This window comes from Festucalex cinctus, chromosome 5 (genome assembly GCF_051991245.1).
Source record: "Festucalex cinctus isolate MCC-2025b chromosome 5, RoL_Fcin_1.0, whole genome shotgun sequence".
Lineage (NCBI taxonomy): Eukaryota > Metazoa > Chordata > Actinopteri > Syngnathiformes > Syngnathidae > Festucalex > Festucalex cinctus.
In genome coordinates this window covers 30,481,472-30,499,819 of record NC_135415.1, presented here as the reverse complement: position 1 = coordinate 30,499,819, position 18,348 = coordinate 30,481,472, and the positions used below count along the sequence as shown (strand labels likewise).

The window sequence follows — 18,348 nt, the reverse complement described above, 5'->3', positions numbered from 1 at the left end:
TGGTTCCGTCCTTGCAGTGAGCACCAGTGACCCCTGGTGGTCAAAACTACAGACATGTCAACCCTGAAAATTCACAATGTACAGACTCCACTAAGGACAAACAAAAATGTTGAGAGACGGTGTCATAAAGTTGACAAAAAACATTAAAATACATTTTATTTGCAGAAAAAAAAAATATTGAGTAAAATTCACTTCTCGGTCGTGACAAGTAAACTTAAGCAAGACGTGCGTGTGGTTTTGATATGCATCATTTGGCAAACAACACGACAGGAAAACCAATACATAACCTTTACTACTACGACTATACAAACACTCAAAAGACAAACCACTTTAGTGTCAAAGTCATCCGAAATTAAAAGCATTCCCAGCGGCGGCGTACCAACGAGAATCGAGTATTTCAGAAACACGCGTTCAAATTTTGACCACATCCAGATTGGAGAAAAGCGTCAAGTTTCTGATTTTCTTCTTTGGCATGCATCCACACTAAAGGCATTTAGAATTTGGACTGAATTAAGTAAAGTGCCTTTAACCTGTCTTTACTTACTTACAATGTTAGTTTTTACTCTTCTGTTTCGAGCTAACAGTTCAAAGCTTGACATCGTAAAAAAAAAAAAAATCCAGATCACTTTAGTTTGCCTTCACAATGCAAAAATCGTCTTTCCTTGTAGTGCATGAGTCCTTTACGGGGAGGAAAACACCTTGTGTCATTTTAAGATTTTTTGGTTACTAGTATTCTTCTATTGTTCTAAAAAAATGATGGAAAATGGTGCCCACCTGAACTTTTAGAGTGTCATCTGCTTGAGCTCTTCTTCCAGCTGCTTGGTGTTAATATTCAGGTCATTGTGAGGGACGGCGGGAAGTGAATCCAGCAGGTCGTCACCCGGGATGCTCGGCAGGAGCTGACTTGGAACCTCGGGACTTGTGGCGGATTCATCCAATAGCGATTTCAGTTCTGCCTCCAGCTCATCACCATCTACAAATAATAGCAATACAATTATATCTTTGATCCTCAAATTCTGGCCTCTATTGTAATAGTGGCATGCTTCAATTGTGCCGTTTACAGAGTTTTTCCAGTCAATCCAATCCATTTTCACATTTCGCAATCCCGTTCGCTGTTTGACTGGATTTGGACTGATTTTGCAAGGCCCACAGAATATTGTGTTTTATGGCTATAAAAGCATGGAACCTATCAAAAGAAAGATTAAAGTCTCTTCTTTCATCAGGAAAGAAAGTATGTTTCTATCTGTTTCCGTTTTGCAGCAATTAGCATTAGAAGAGAGCTAAGTTTCATCAGTTTTCACAAATCTATTTAAACTTGTGAGTAATTGGGCTGTTTTTCTAGATGGCCCTGGTTGATCTCCTTTGCTCTGCTGCCACCTGCTGGCCGTTTGTGTAATAACTACCATTTCTGCAACCGTTCTTTGCAGTTGAGAGGCTGCATCAAAGCCTTCTGTATGCTCTAGCATAAAAACAAAAACAAAAAAACGTATAAATACGTCTTTGGGAGACTTAGAACATTGAAAAAAAATCTATTTACATGTTATTGGGAGCAAATGAGTTAAGGATCCTGAGACCCCTTGCAAATATTGCAGCTCCTTCACCTGATCCTCTCTATATTAGTATAAAACCAGCCGTGGCTGCAATTTGAGAAATCGCAATCCAGTCAATCCGCTTCCGTTAAAAGAAGACCAACTTTGACGTACCTGTGCTGGTCACTGCTCCAGATATGGCCTGGTTGACCTCATCTTGCTTGTCACATAACTGCTTCAACGACAGAGGCTTCGTTTAGAAGCTCAAGTCAATCAAAAGTATGCAAAATGAGACTTTTCAAATCAACTCGCCTCCTGGATTTGATCAAGAAGGCTTTCAGCGCCTTCGACCGTCACGTCCTTGAGGGAGAGTCTGAGGCTGGCCATTCCCGCCTGGTACGCTTGGAGAACCTGCACGAGACACAATTTCAGCTCATCGGCGTGAACGTTCATTTTGTTTTGAACGCCGCTACCGTCTTATCGGTCTGTGATTGTGCGATGCGATCCAGGATGCCTCGGATGGACTCGAGCTGTCCAAACAAGTTGTCTGCTCTCTTTTCCACCCTTTTGCGGCCTCTCAGACACCTCAGCGCCTATTGAAGGGACCACAAATTGAATGAATTTGATTTGTTTGTTGTTGTTGACTTTCAATCGTGTTTTGGAGCGTCCTCACCTGCATTTTTTTCCCTTGCCGAAGTAGAACTCTTGCCTCGTCTTTGCACCTGAGCACGACCAAAAACAAAGCAGCTTTAGAAGAAAACGAGCTCATCAATTGCGTGTTGACTGCTCTGTGGGTGGCTGTGACCAAGCAGAAAGTCAAACAACGAAATGTGGACTACACATTACTGGTTAAGACATCACAGCACATTTTAGCAATCCCCAGAAAACACTGATTACGAGCAGTAGAGGAAGAAATCAGCAAGTTGGGTCACGGAAAATTTCACATATTTGGCCCAATAATTATTATTATTTACTACAATAATCTATCGCTGCTTATCTGCATGCCAGCGACGTATAATAACAGGCAGTACATTAAATGCTCCTTAATTAAATGACAGAACATTTAATCAACTGTGTATCTACTTGTTGCCATTCACACAATAATACATTGGGAGGGTGAATTGTGACAAAAATAAATAAAAAAATCATCAATTATTTGCAGTATATTTACTTTTGGGACATTTGTTTGGCACTGTGCTATGAAACTGTTCTCAAGTAAAATGTGTGGCTCGATGCAAGAATGTTTGGGAAAACAACAATGAAATACACATGCCATATTACAGACTTAAAGGGGACATTTTGAATTATTATTATTATTATTATTATTATTGTCATTCCACAGGCATTCAAATCTCAGCATTCAGCTTTCAGCATTCCCACGCAATTTCTTCAGAAATTGCACTAAGTCTAGTATAATTAGCAATTGCTAGATTTATTAAAATATATTTTTTTAAATGCACATTGATGTGATAGAACATATGTTTTTTGCATATTATTGAAATTAATCGTTTATTTATTTATTTATTTTTTACATAGATGAATTATTAGTTTACCTCTATATGGCGCTAAAAATACACACTATCCCTTTAAAAGTGCTCAATGATTAAATTAGACTGGCCTGGGTTATATTATTTTGACAAAAGGATGTCAGAAACCTTTTATTGAAACACTAAGGCCGATCCCTGCCTCGACAAACGGTTTTGAATTGTGACAAATGGATCATGGATCTCTTGGACCGGAATGTGTTGCTCAAGCCACTGTGACTGTTATGAGTTATGATTATGAGTCGATGTACTTTTCAGCCTCCAGGCTCAGTTTCTCCAGACGCTCCTCCAGCAGTTTCTCACTACGCTGTAACTGGTAGATTCCGATATCAACGTCACTGACAATGGAGACGCGACCCTGCCCCGGCTGGCAAAATTTAACAATCTGTTAAAAGAAAAAAAAAAAAAAAAGACAGCTAAAGTTGTGAAAAAGAGGAGGTTTATGGAGAGATGCGTTATGTAGTTTACCTTCTCCCCCTCGTGCAAGGAGACCGCCACTTGTTTCTCCCTCTGCAGCTGCAGAAGAGCCATGCACAGAGTACTTTCATCAGCACACACGCTGGAGGAGAGTGTATACAACTCTTGAAATGACATGACAGAGCGACTCGCAAATTCGCTGTTTTGGTAAATCCTGAGAACTTCAGCTGCTTTCTCCTGGAAAAAAAACAAAAAAACAATAAAGAGTCAAGTTACCACAAAACAATCTAAATGGAGAAAATGATCAAATGATACCGTCTTCATCCGTTTGTCTGGGGTTAATCAATTGGCACGCAAAATTCTACAGGAGCTCTGCTACAGTTAAAAATAAAAATAAAAGTTTTAAAAAGTTGATTTTACTATAATGCGTAGGGTAAATATAGCTGAATCTCCAAGTTGAACATTATGTAATCAAACACAGGATATTGATTTTGTGGACAGACAATGGCAAAAAGAATGTTATTTTATCTCTTTTGTAAGAGTATAAAAATTGCAACTAATTGCACATAATCAAATCTCACTCAAGGTACCTTATTGAGTATGACCGGCTCTGCAAACATACAAAACATAACAATAACTGCAAAACACAATTATGGAGTTAATCATTTATAGGGGTGTGAATTGCCACATATCTGGCAATTCTATCCGTATCCCGATTCATAGGTCACGATTCGATTTGATACCGATTAATCCTAATATGAATCTGTAAGTCGATTATTGTGGGTTTTTTTTAACTCAAATTTAGAAAATACTAATCAGCAAACTTGTACACTGTAAGATTTGTATAAAAATTTATTATTTTACTATTTCTTAAATGTCTGTATTTAACAAACAGGTTTCATGTTTGAACAGCATTGAAATAAAATATGAAGGCTTAATGCTCCATTAATATAACATTTTTCAATGATTAATGTGTGACCTTTGGAGGTTCGCCCCTACGTCATCTGGCTGCCAGTGCACATAAACGGAAGCTGAGCAACACACCTTCACTAGTTCAATGACAACAAAAGACTCCTCCAAAGGTACTCGGCTTCCTCCTAGTAGAGATGAGAAAGTCCATTTGAGAGGCTTCACCAGCAGGAGGCCGACACCCCAAGACAGCCAGCCGCAATCAACATTGGCGGCAAACTCTGACTCCCTCTGAAGCTTGCCACATCTGGACGAGGTGAAAGGGAAATAAATACAGGAGAATGTCGATTTTATTGGAGCCAGAACCAACGGACAGAAAATGTTTTCCAGGACACTCAAAACATCCTGTTGTCAAAAAGTTCCACAGTTGGCCGCTGTTGTTTACTAGCGCTGTGGCTCAACCGACAGACAGACTAATATGTTCAGGTTAAGTTGAAATCATCACAGATATACAGTAAGACTTACACCATGTTTATTAGGTGGGAGGAATTTGGGGATATCGGATGAAATTAGCATGGAGAGAACATGCAAAAGTACAAACAATAAGTTGTGAAACGTAGCAGACCACCTCACATCGCGAAGCATGAAACCGGAGCGTACAGTCATCGTGCAGTGTTTACCTAGACATGGACTGGATGACAGTCGTCAAGCCCAGAGGTGTTTTTTCTTTCCTCCTGAAGGTCTTGTTGAGGTCCTGCAGATTGACACACACGGTGCGGCTATCCCTGCAGCTTCGGACGACCAGAGCCGTCCAGAAGTCCATTTTACTGTCCCAGTCCATCGTGTTCACGTCGCGGTTCTCTTTGAAGTCGGAGAATAAGAAATTCATTCGTTCGTCGTCGTCCCATTCTGAAGGCAGTGTCGTTTCGACGGTACTTGACATGTTTGAGGCAAATAAACTCGGAAAGTGCTAGCGCATTTTGTGGCAGCGGAGGGTTGTCGCTGCACTTCCGGTTCCGGTGACAGCTGGAGATACCGGAAATTGACGACGAAGTCGCAAATCTTTATTTATTCGCAATCACAACGTCCTAGTTTCTTCATCATGCTACATCTTCGATTCTTCGTGCTTCTCAGCAGAAATCTCATCGAGGAGACGAGAAAAACAACGAGGAAAGACTACGGCAGCCACTGATGCCGCGGCATACGCGGAAGTGAAGTCGCTGGTGCCGCGGCATAAGCGGAAGTGACGTCACAGATGCCACGACACATAATTAGTATTATTCGAGAATTACAGATGCTACGACACATCATTATTATTATTATTAAAGAATTGTAAGTGTAATTCAACAAAAGATGCCTCTGCCAAAACGTGTGTGGCTCATTTGATTAGACATTGATTTCCCAGGTTTACGTGATGTAAGCTTCTGTGAGTGATTCAAAACAAAAACAAGTCCAGGGCCTGGACTGGTTGCCAGCCAATCGCAGGGCACACAGAGACGAACAACCATCCACACTCACACAAGCACACCGAGGGACAATTCGGAGCGCCCAATTAACCTGCCATGCATGTCTTTGGAATGTGGGAGGAGACCGAAGTACCCGGAGAAGACCCACGCGGGTACGGGGAGAACATGCAAACTCCACCCAGGAAGGACGGAGCCTGGACTCGAACCGGAGTGCTCAGAACTGGGAGGCGGACGTGCTAACCACTCGATCACTGTGCCGCCATAAGGATATCAATTGCCATATAAATATATTCAAAAATGTGAAGTGCTGCGTTGATTTTAGCCTTTTGAATTTTTACATGGAAAACTTTTTTTTTTTTTTTTTTTTTTTTTACAGATTTCAAACAAAACATTGTTATCCAGTGACTGATTCAATAAATGCTCATACATTTCAACAATATAACAATATTTACAGAAGCAGTGACTTGGTATTTTAGTCAACATGGCACTTGTTTATAATTACAACATTAATGTTAGATTTCGTAGGATCATTCATAAAATAGATTTTAAACTTTTTGAAGTTAGTCATTTAAAAAAAAAAAATCGTGTGAAATAAAACTTCCATACCAGTGCATCTCATTCAATTACAATCGTACAAAAGTTCCTTTATTTGAGTTGTTGAAATCATAAAGTGAAACTCATTATCCAGATTCATTATATCGAGCTCATTTCTAGCTTTCCAAGCTGTAATAATCAAAGTAATACAATGGATTTTTATATATATAAAAAAAAAAAAAATCTGTTCTTTCTTTTTGAATTGAATTACCGAAATCAATTGATTTTTCGACAACAAAATTCTTGAGATGCACCTATTGCTGGCACGTCATATTGTCTCTCACATTTCTACTTCATGCTGAGATCGACCAGCAGGTGCTGGTAGGCCAGAGAATCGCCCTTGAAGCTGGCAGCCAGCACGATGTCCTTGCCGTCGACCGACACCAAACTGAAAGCTCTTGGGGCCCTCATGTTGATTTCTTGGAACGGCTGAAAGCGCTGAGTGAGGTCATCCCACAAGTACACTCTTGAAAAGGAGAAATCACTCCCGAGGACGAGATACTGCCGAAGTCCCACCGCGAAGGGATACGCGACCATCGAGCCGCGAGAGGGAAGAGTCTGAATCTCGGTAAAACGTTGACCTTCCCAGCGGAGAATCTTTGAGTCGCCGATGAAGCGCGTGAGGCAAAGATAAAGCGCCTTCCTCACCCGGAAGTGTTTGACCATCTGCACGTCGGCTTGCTCCGTGATTTGGGAGAAGAACTCAAACTGCTTCTGGCCTCGGTTCCACTGGTAGACCGCCGGCGGCTGAGTGGCGCTGGAGAGGATGAGGTGAGACTTCCCTCCGACGTCGAGGAACTCCACGTGGGTGTCGCGGTGCCAAGGATGGAGCGACTGATGGGAATAGAAACCGTTGCTGTTCCATCGGTAAACGCTGGTCGAACCAGCCTTGGAGCTGTCCGCTACTACAAAATAGCATTCGCCGTCCAGCTGGAAGGTCGCCACAAAGTTGGGCTTCTTCACCCGAGTTGTGTCAATGTCTTGTATCTTCACAAAGCGACGAGGGTCCTCTTCCCACCTGCAATTTCACCACAATCCTTATTATGGTATGGCATCACAATTCGTACTTTTTTTTGTACATAAACAAACTGTACAAGGCAACAGTAACTATAGTAGAATGTCTTGATTTGATCTCTTGTCTCATATTGTGATGCCAACTCCAAATATCTTCAGTCAATAGCAAAACTAAAGGAATTTGTCTCAACCTTACAAAAAAAAAACTGTTGGAGATGAGTGCATCCACATGATGTCACGTTTTTATTTCTTTTCAGTGAGCTGCTTCCTGTACTTTTTCCTTTGAGGGGCACATAGAGAAAATCAGAAGGATGCAAGGGCCACATATTATGAAAAGAAATTGTGTTTAGTTCTAAAAATTGTACAAATAATTGATTTGTGCTTTTGCATATTTATAAAAATGCTACAGTATATAAACCAATTTATTTGTAATATGGCAATTGGGTTATTATAGTTTTGGAATTTTTCATTTTAGTTTTTATTTTGTTTTGAGGTTTTTTTTTATTATTTAGTTAGTTTTAATTAGTTTTCAGGGTGGTTCTGTTATTTTTTTTTATTAGTTTTAGTTCTTTAATAAATGCTTAATTTAGTTTAGTTAGTTTCAGTATTAGTTTTAGTTTTGTTTTTTGTAAATGCGTATTACTTGTGCACAATATTTAAAAAACACCATGGGGGCAATGTCATGATTCCGGTTTATATCAAAATAAATCTACTAAAAAAATCACATTTAAAATCATCCCCAAAGGCTCATTCATTAAATTAATTACCATAGACAAAGGACATTTTTGCTATCATTATAGTTTTATTTTTAGTTAGTTTTGTAAACATAAAATGTAGTTTCAGTTAGTTTTCTTTTTTCTTTTTTTTTTTTTTTAAAAAGCATCTTCGTTTTAGTTTTATTTCGTTAATGAAATTGTTTTTTGAAATTTTATTTTTCTGTTAGTTTTAGTTAACTAAAATAACCTTTAATAGCACCTGTGTTTTTCGACACCCTCCCTTCTTACTTTGACCATCTCCCAACATTTTTGTTTTTATTTTCTTTGAACTGAGTCAAATGCCATTTTTAACATGTCTCGGGCCACTAAAAAATGGACGGTGGGCCGCAAATGGCCCCCGGGCCGTAGTTTGGACACTTCTGGTCTATTTCTACCCTTTTCTATTTATGGTAAACAGTATACAGTGCAGTTTATAGTGTAAAATAAAGAAAAGTGTAAAAAAAAAAAAGAAGACTTGGAACGGATTACAATTATTTACATTAATTGTAATGGGAATTTTTTTTTTCGGATTTTGAACAATTCGCTTTTGGAATAGATTATGTTTGAAAACCGAGGTCTGACTGTATTAATCAAATTACTGTGTTTTGAGTAGTGGGGCTGCATAATGAAAATTGTTGGGTTGACTTCCCCTGTATCGCCCTCCAAAATGCCAAACTCATTAGTTGAAAGGTGAGCTCATAAAACCAGTAGAGTCTCCACATGGCAACAGCAGTGTGCGAAGCTTACTTATAGATGTGAGAACCACCAAAAAGTTGAGCCACAACCATGTAAAGTGTGTTGTTTATCACCACTGGTTTGCAGTACAGCGCCGAACGAGCTGTAAAAACATACGATATGAAAAGACGGGACTGGTCAATGACAGTGAAAGAAAGATTGGCCATTTGTACACATTTGTCACTACAACTTACAGGTAATATTATAAAATGTCCGAAAGGTCATCTCGACATGATCCCACACGTAAAGAGTGCAGAAACCCGATTCGGGTTGAGAGAAGGCAACAAACTGATCCCCGCTGAACTCATAAGACTCCACGGAGACGGAGTGGAAAGGAAACGTTTCGTAAACGGCAAAATCTAGAAAGCAGAGAGAAGAATCACATCACAGACTGTAAACCTACCATGAGATTTTCTCTTAACTCATTCACTCCCAACCATTTTCACTGAAGTGTTTTCCTGGATTTTGACTGATTTTGCACGGCCTGCGAAATATTATGTTCTATTGCTATAAAAATATGGAATCTACCAAAAGAGAGATTAGAGTCTCTTCTTTTATCAGGAAAAAAAGGTATATTCCTATCTGTTTCTGCTGTGCAGCAATTTGCAATAGAACATAGCTAAGTTTCATCATTATTCACAATTCTGCTTCAAACTGTGGGGAAATCAGCTGGTTTTAACATGGCCTGGTTGATCTCTTATACTCTGCTGCCACTCAACCATTTTCTGCAGTAGAGAGACTGCATGAAAGCCTTCTCTATGCTCTGGCATAAAAACAACAACAACATAAAAAACGTATAAATCCGTCTTTGGGACACTTAAAACATTTAAAATATGACGTATTTATACGTTTTTGGGAGCTAATGAGTTAATATCGAAGATGAAGAAGTTGAAACCTGCGCTGATACAGTTGAAGTCTCTGGGAGCAAGGTCACGGATTCGGCGTCCCTGGAATTCAAAGGGGCTTGCGCAGTATATGGGAGGAACAGAAGTATTGGTCTTTTGTATCCAGTCAACCAGCCACTTGATCTTACAGTCGCAACGGAAGGAGTTTCCTCGCAGGTCCCTGAAACCAGTGACGCAACACGGAAACCATTTTTATTTTTTTTATTTTTTTTGTCTCAAAGTCAGTTTAGTAGCTGACTGACAGCATCATTGTCAGCCCAGACAAAATGGACGCTTACAAATCTGTGAGGATGTCCAGATGTTTAAAGAGATCTCTGGGCAGCTGTTGCAGGTTGTTGTTTGAGAGGGATCTGAAAAAGTTCCGTTGACGATTCAGTTATGTACCGCTCACCTTAAATCGATGCTACAAATATTAGACCAGAGTGCAAAATGGAATGTCAGGAGTGATGACATACTCACAAATGAGTCAGAGATTTTAGTCCTCTGAATGTATATTTTGAGAGAGTTTGCACGTCATTATTCTCGATGAACCTGGGATTAAAAAAAAAAAAAATTGTTTTGGCACACTAGATTATGTCCTATTAATGCAGGCCAAATGAACAAAAAGCAACTTTTAGAAGCTAGTACAAAAAAAATAAAAAAAAAAAAAAAAAATCACAAATATTATTTTTAGCTGTGTGCCAAAAAAATTGATTCATAAAAAAATTGAGATTCTCATGTATTAATCGAATCGAATCAATATTTAATATCCATTTATCACCTAAACGCATCAAATTGTCCAAAGATTGCAACTACCTGTATTTGAAAGTAATTGTATCTGTACTCACAGGTACTGCAGGTGAGACAGGCCGGCAAAAGCATCATCCAAAATGGTGGACAACGTGTTGGAGTTCAAGAGTCTGCAGATGCAGTAAAATAATAAATGGCATGCAATAAACGACAGCAAGGGGTGTCCAAACATTTTCATTTGAGGGCCACAGAAGGACGCAAAGGCCACAAAATGATATGAAGAGAAATTGTGTTTAGTCCTAAAAAATGTACAAATAATTTATTTGTGCTTTTGCATCTTTAGAAAAATACTAAAGTATATAAACCAATTTATTTGGAATATGGCAGCAGGGTTATTAGAGTTGGGGAATTTTTCATTTTAGTTAGTTTTTATTAGTTTTCAGGGTGGTTTTGTTAGGTTTTATTAGTTTTAGTTCTTTAAAAAATGCTTAGTTTTAGTTAGTTGCAGTATTAGTATTAGTTGTTGTTTTTTTTAAATATATGTATTACTTGTGTGCAATATTTAAAAAAAAACACCATGGGAGTGATGTCATCTTTTGGTGCTTTTCTATTGGCTGCTGCTAAATGACATCACTGTGTGACATACTTTCAAACGTCATTATTCAGGTTGATATCAAAATAAATCTACTAAAAATCACTACTACTACTACAAACTAATAAAAACCAACAGAACCACCCTGAAAGCTAATAAAAACTAACTAAAATGAAAAATTCCAAAACTATCATAACCCTACTGCCATATTACAAATAAATTGGTTTATATACTGAAGCCTCGATTTTTTTTCTAAATGTGCAAAAGCACAAATAAATGATTTGTACAATTTTTAGGACTAAACACAATTTCACTTCATAACATTATGTGGCCCTTGCATCCTTCTGATTTTCTGGATGTGGCCCTCGAATGAAAATGTTTGAACAGCCCTGCAGTAAACAAATGCAGACTCGTGATTGTGCCAGACAAACGGGCTTTTGTCAGGCCACAACTGAGGCACTCAGTCATCAGGGAAACAGAAGCGCGACTCGTATTCCTGCTATGTCGCCACTGTTTTCAAATGCCATTCATTGCAAGTGGCTGGAGTGCTTACATTGTCAAAGGCCATTAAAAGAGAGATGGATGTTCCTATATGGGTGGTTGTCAGGAAATATGATTTTTTTTTTTCACTTCACAACCATTCACCAGATTTCATTGCTTGCGATATTTACAAACATTCTGCAGAGATGACATAGACAAAGAAAGTCAATCTGTGACACATTTCTAATGAAGGCTGTTGCCGTGATACACTTACAGGAACTGGAGTAAGTGAAGGTGCGAGAATGCTCCCTCTGGGATGGTGCTGAACGCTGCGTTCACCATCGTCCTGTGCAGAGGAGCGAGGAACACCCGTTAACGAGGATGGAGATTTGCACAATTCACAAGTGTGACGTCATCGGCTATAACGAGCTTTTGTTCCCAACTCTTGACCCATTTCATTACATTGAGTGATTCTTAGAGGACGGGCAGAGCCAGCGAATCTGTTGCCAAGCGCAACAAGATGTTGTTTCTGTGTTCCATGTTTGGCAGAGGGCAAGAAAAAAAAATGTTTTAGAATGCAATGGCATGCTTTCTGTTTTCTCAATTGATGAAAATGCCATTTCTGGAGAAATGGCGTGTGAAGACTGGAAAGCTGAATGAAAAACTGTGGAATAATTTGGAATAGCTCATGGCGTGAATTACTGGAATATATTGAAGTTGGAATGAAGTCAATCGGATGAATAATGTGGAAGTAAATGGAAATGTAGAATGTGGAAATAATCGGCAATGAAATCGGGAATTGTGGGAAAGGTGTGAATTTTGGAACTGAAAAGCCGGAATAGTTCATGGCGTGAATTACTGGAATATATTGAAGTTGGAATGCAGTGAATCGAATGAATAATGTGGAAGTAAATGGAAAATGTAGAATGTGGGAAATAATCGGGGACAAAATCGGAAATTATGAATTTTGAAACTGAAAAAGCTGGAAGAGCTCTTGGCGGGAATTGGTGGAATATATTGAAGTTGGAATAAAGTGAATCGGACGAAAAATGTGGACGTAAATGTGAAATGTAGAATCTCCCATTAAGAATACATGGGTCAAAATCGAGTACGAAATCGGGATTTATGGGAAATCCGTGAATTTTTGAACCGAGAAAAATGCAAGCGGTTGTCGCGTGAATATTTGGAATACGTCAAAATTTGAACCGTGAGAATCGCTTGAAAAATGTGGAAGTAGTAGCGTGTCGCAAAAAAGTGCGAGGAATAAAAATGGAATCATAATCACACAAAAACGGGACTGCTGTAGATTTGACTAACATTTGTGTGAAGACCTCCAGCCTTCACACAATGAATGCATTTTACTTGTCAGGACATAAATCACGATGACATCATCATCAATGACGTCAGCTGAACACAACAATGACGTCACACAAGTGCAGGAAGAAAACGGTTTCAACTCACAAAGAAATGATCCCAGGCGGGAAGCTCTTTGGTACGGCCTTTGTATCCACGCAAAAGGCGCTATCTTTGGTGCACGAGCAGGTCGCAGGACAGCGGGCAATCCTGATGGCCTTTTTGCTGCTTGCGTCTCCGGGCGGGCACAGAGACAGACACAGAAGCAGGAAGTAGATCGCACACGGGCGTCTTGGTCCAAGTTCCGTCATACTTGAGCGGGAGGAGAAGGCAGACGGCAGGCGCCGTGTTGGGAGAAAACGAGCGCACTTGCCGAACAGCCCAGCAATGATGCTGAGTGCTGAGTTGAGAGGGAGAGAGGGGACGGGCTCGGGCTCGGGCGGGGGGGTCGAGGGGGGGTTCTTGTGTCTCCTGGGTGCTCTGCTGTTTCATGTTCTATACTTTGAGAGAAATTGCAGCAAGAACGATGAGAAGTGATGCTTTCTTGCACGGGGACCAGAAGGCCGAACCACTGAATTATTTACTATCGCTCAGAGAGCATACACAAAAAAGGCTGAAGATACAGGAGGCACAAAGTCTTTTATGTAAGAGGAAGCATATGCCCTGGATTTAAAAAAAAAAAAAAAAAAAAAGTCTAAACACCCCTGCTTACATGTCAGGTTTTTGTGACCCATGTAACATGTGCATCATTGGGGAAAAAACAAAACAAAACAAAAAAAACTTTAGCGTAGGGAAGAAATTGTGCAGATTGCACAAGTGTGCACACCCTCTAATAATTGGGGATATGGTGGTGTTCATAACCAGTGTTGTTACTAGTGTTGTTCCCATACCGTTTTTTGGCTCCCGATACCGATTCCGATAGCCAGCTTTGCAGTATCGGCCGATACCATACCGATACCTAAGGTTTTTTTTTTTTTTCCCCTTAACATGTAAAAGCTGTCCTGCCATTGGTTCAGAGCATTCAAGGGCCAATAGGATATCTTGGATCGGCATGCAGTGAACATGTCACATGCCAGTGAATGTCATGCACCAGCAAGACACAAGATGCTGCATCCAAAATCCTATATTAGAGTTAGAATTAATGGTATCGGCATGTTACTTGTGAGTAGTCACCGATACCGATACCACTGTTTTAATGCAGCTCTGCTGGTATCGGAACAACACTAGAATTTATCAATTACAATTACATTCAAATGGGATTCAGCACACATCTTCTATAATTTAACACACCTCTGATTAACCCTAAACTAAAGTTCTGATGTTCTAGTAGGCTTTTTCCTGACATTTCTTTCAAGTGCACAAACCACAGTGTGCAGTGAGTTTCCGGAGCATCAGAGAGATCTCGTTGCTCAAAGGTATCAGAAAATCCATTTTACAAAAATATATTTAAATCACCAAAATGTATGTGGGGAAAATAATGTTATGGCCCAATTAAACCAAGTTTGAACTTTAGTGCGATTCTTTTATGAATGGATATTTTTGGCACACCCCTAATAAACATATTGCAAGCTATGGCGTCCGCAAGCCAAAGGTTGAGCTGCAGCCTGCACAACAGAATAGCAGCACAAGTGAGGAACATTTCCTAATGCTTAGTCGATATTGTATGTTCAATGTGGAAACGTAAGCCTTGTTACTGTTTTGAAAAAAAAACAATTATGAATACAAATACTGTACATGTAATTTTTTTTAAATGTCTCGATGCACCCAAAATGGGCCAGCGACCACCTTTTGGGCCCTGACTCTAAACCACCATTTGGTGAAATATTATTGGTGTAGAGTAGTGGTTCAAAACATTTTTTTCCTGTGAAATATTTTTTCACCAAATACCCCCCTAACCAGTGCAAAGCATTTTTGGTCGAAAAACCGAAAAGGCTTAAAATAGAACGTTGTAAAAATTAAACCATTAAACTTAAACTTTAGAACTTCATTTCACGAATCTCTTGAACTTTTTAGAAGTAAAAAGATGTTACTAAATAAATAATAATTAATGTGCGTACAAAATCATTTTCACCGACTGTTCTCCTTTAGGCTCACAGTAAAGATGTGGTCTCAAAAATAAATAACCACCATAATTTTAAATAAAGTTTTGAAATGATTGACAGCAGATGCTATATGACAGGTTGGCGACCATTCAGTTGCTGTGGGGAGACTCAGTTTTGTTTTTTGTTTTTAGCATAATGAAGTTAAATAAAATGTATTTTATGAACTGACATTTCAGTATTTCCATTATTTAGTAATTATTTTTCAATGTATTTTTGCGTGAATGCGACGTTTTGATTATTCTTTTTCAAATCTCAAAAAGCCTCCCCCTTCACGTACCCTCATTTGAGAAACACTGGCGTAGACAACAAGACAGGGATAGTTTGAACGTAATTGTCCACACATTTCCAGTCTAAAAAATGAGTCCGATTCACTCAGTCTAAATCCATCAACTCTATATCGCCAAAAGGCTTGATAGGACGACTATGAGCAGTTGTTCCTCCCTGCGATTGACAGGAAATCAGTCTAGGGGTACACTGCCTTTCACCCCAAGTCTCGACTCCATCTTCAAATGTAAAAATAGCATAAGCAGTACACACGACGTGGACTTACAGTACTGTATTCTGCTTCACATTTGAGGAAAAACAAACACCACAAGAGGGCGCTGATGACCACAAATTAAAGCATTATGAGCCCCGCAGCGCATATGGCCGGTGCCAGGCATTACCGACCTCTCGTTACAAGGACTCTGTTGTCACAGTCACAAGCAAGGAGTCCTCACAAGATCAGTCAGGCAGTCAACAAAAACTAAACACAGCGTCCTCTGTCTCCAAAGCACAATTGCATGATCCAGTTAGTAGATGTCCGTCTTCAATAAAATACTTCTTCGCCATAGTCGTGCGCTTTCTTGTCTGCAAGATGCACTTTTTGGTAACCATGTATATTAGCTTTTAAAGATGAAAAAAGTTGAGCGCAGAAACGTCTTCAGTGGCTTAAGGTTTGTTTTGCTTTGCTGTAGTTTGATGCTAATCAGAGGGCTCGTTGTAAAGTAGGCCTATTTGAGCAATTATCCGGCAAGCCTGATATACCGCACAGTAATGTACAGTTCTCAGACAGACTGAGAAAGATTTCAAATGTCAGTGGGATACAAAATGACGGGTGGTGCCTTAGTTAGCTATTTCCCGGAAAGCAGCTATCGCTACGGTTTATTTTCTTTTGTGATTTTGCTTCAAAGCGCTCAGTTTTGAATTGCTTTGAACAAATAGTGCAAGTGGCTTCAAGTTATGCTCAGTGTTGAATATCAAGCCCTTCCGACTCAATCTTTGGCAGAGAAATTGTTGCTTGAAAGAGCAGCTGGCAGGCCCAACTTGCCAGGGCAGAGCAGTCAAAAAGAGTTGCTAAATAAGCACGCACAAACCTTATTCCATATTCTGTCATAAGAAAACACACTTGACTTCAGTCAAGTTTTCATTTTCGTATTTACAGGGATGATATCCTGCCTCAAGTGGACGAGTTCAAGAATCTTGGGCTCTTGACTTTTTGTTCGTGAGTGAAGGAAGAATGAAGAGGGAGATTGACCGGCATATCGGCGCGGCGTTCGCATTGATGCAAGCTGTATCGGTCTCGTCGAGGTGAAGAAGTAGCTGAGCTAAAAAGCGAAGCTCTCGATTTACTGCTCAGTCGACGTTCCCGCGTTGTGACTACATTAGAACAAGACAAGGATACAAGTGAAGCCGGTCAAACAATGCACGCAACTTCAAATAATAAAAAAAAAAATGGGGGTTGTTTATTTCTCAACAAAACTCTGTTATGCTCACACAGACATGTGTAAAGAAACGAACAAGCGAACGTGCTTTCGAAACGCTACACAAAGCGGCAGTGGTAACGCTGTACGAGTACAAAAAAATTAAATACATTCGTACATTAATAAGATATACTAACAGATAGATTGCTACATATGGACATTTCCTTACCGAGACAATCAAATAAATGCTTAGCTTCCTCGCCACCCAGTCTCTGCTGAAAAAGTAAAAATGTCCTTTCTCTCGATCTCGAGACATCAAGCGCGTACAGGAAACAAAACTGACTTCCGGTTTAACTCCGGTACAACTCAAAAATAAATGGGGAACTAGCACCACCTATTGACACAAACGGGTATTACACAGGTGACTTTAACAATGTTTTTTTTTGTGTGTGGTTTCTTAAGAGTTACCCTTTTTCACCTGGTTACACAAGAGCCAAATGAGTTTCATCCACGAGTTTCTCCGGGCTCTCCATTAGCGATGGGGTGATACTCAGAAGAGGGTCCAGATGAAGTGGCTCAGGCATTTGATTCGGATTTCTCCCGAATGCTTCCGTTGTGATCTATTCAGGACACGTCCCACGAGACCATGGGGACAACCCATTTGAGCACAAGAAAATAAAAACGTCTCTGTGGTTTTACTGTTTCGCATTACACATAATACAAAATCAACATGTCACTATACGAATATGAGCGTAGAGCCAAAGGGTGAGTCGTAAAGGCGCTGGGGAAGCCGACTCGCGATTAAGCTCTGCAGATGCACAGTTGGGAAGAGTATCAGTGTTGATCGTATTTGAGTTGAATTCCTACTTGAAACTAGTGTTGTTCCTATACCGATACTGGTATCGGCAGAGGTGCCGATACTGCATTAAAACAGTGGTATCGGGATCGGTGACTCACAAGTAACATGCAGTTAATGTAATGTGACATGTTCAAGTATGGTATCGGTATGGTATCGGTATCGGCCGATATTGCAAAGATGGGTATTGGAATCGGTATCGGCGGCCAAAAAACGGTATCGGAACAACACTACTTGAAACATAAAGCATAAAGTGGACATTTGTTGTGATAGTATTTTAGTGTGTGGGATGCTCCAGGACACATTTTAATATATTGTATTAAATAATATAACTAATATAATATAATATAATATAATATAATATAATATAATATAATATAATATAATATAATATAATATAATATAATATAATATAATATAAATGTCAAAATAAATGTTTCCAGCTGAGGGGTTAGTAACCCTGCAGCTCAGTGCTTGCGGAAAATCCAGAGTCCGGCCAGTCCGAGATCAAGACAAGACCATGACTTTTGGGAATCGAGTCTGAGACGAGACCAAGACCTTCAAAATGGGGTCTTAAATTGTACTACTACAAGTTACCACATTGCAAGAGCTCAGCTGGTTGCACAAGATTTGGCACAAGTTAGTCAGTTATTCATTGAAAGATCTTGTGCCCGACTCTCATCACA

At 39.6% G+C, this 18,348-nt stretch overlaps 2 protein-coding genes across 3 annotated transcripts; both read right to left on the bottom strand.

The window, feature by feature from the left end:
- Window positions 1-125: 125 nt before the first annotated feature.
- On the bottom strand, window positions 126-5,613 carry chmp7 (charged multivesicular body protein 7). Of its 2 annotated transcripts, XM_077521381.1 has the most exons (10): window positions 5,080-5,613; window positions 4,535-4,706; window positions 3,542-3,727; window positions 3,325-3,458; window positions 2,203-2,251; window positions 2,003-2,122; window positions 1,842-1,940; window positions 1,704-1,761; window positions 775-973; window positions 126-678 (listed from the first exon to the last, which is right to left on the bottom strand). In XM_077521381.1, the coding sequence occupies exons 1-9, from the start codon at window positions 5,340-5,342 to the stop codon at window positions 783-785; spliced, it is 1,272 nt and encodes a 423-aa protein (XP_077377507.1). In that variant the 5' UTR covers window positions 5,343-5,613; the 3' UTR covers window positions 126-678; window positions 775-782. The 2 variants fall into 2 exon arrangements, with proteins under 2 accessions (XP_077377507.1, XP_077377505.1); XM_077521379.1 differs by having other exon boundaries at window positions 126-973; window positions 5,080-5,612.
- An 865-nt stretch (window positions 5,614-6,478) lies between these two features.
- On the bottom strand, window positions 6,479-17,136 carry lgi3 (leucine-rich repeat LGI family, member 3). Its single transcript, XM_077521372.1, has 10 exons — window positions 17,036-17,136; window positions 13,131-16,762; window positions 11,944-12,015; window positions 10,696-10,767; window positions 10,328-10,399; window positions 10,147-10,218; window positions 9,859-10,028; window positions 9,158-9,322; window positions 8,976-9,066; window positions 6,479-7,477 (listed from the first exon to the last, which is right to left on the bottom strand). The coding sequence occupies exons 2-10, from the start codon at window positions 13,331-13,333 to the stop codon at window positions 6,748-6,750; spliced, it is 1,647 nt and encodes a 548-aa protein (XP_077377498.1). The 5' UTR covers window positions 13,334-16,762; window positions 17,036-17,136; the 3' UTR covers window positions 6,479-6,747.
- Between the last annotated feature and the right edge of the window lie 1,212 nt (window positions 17,137-18,348).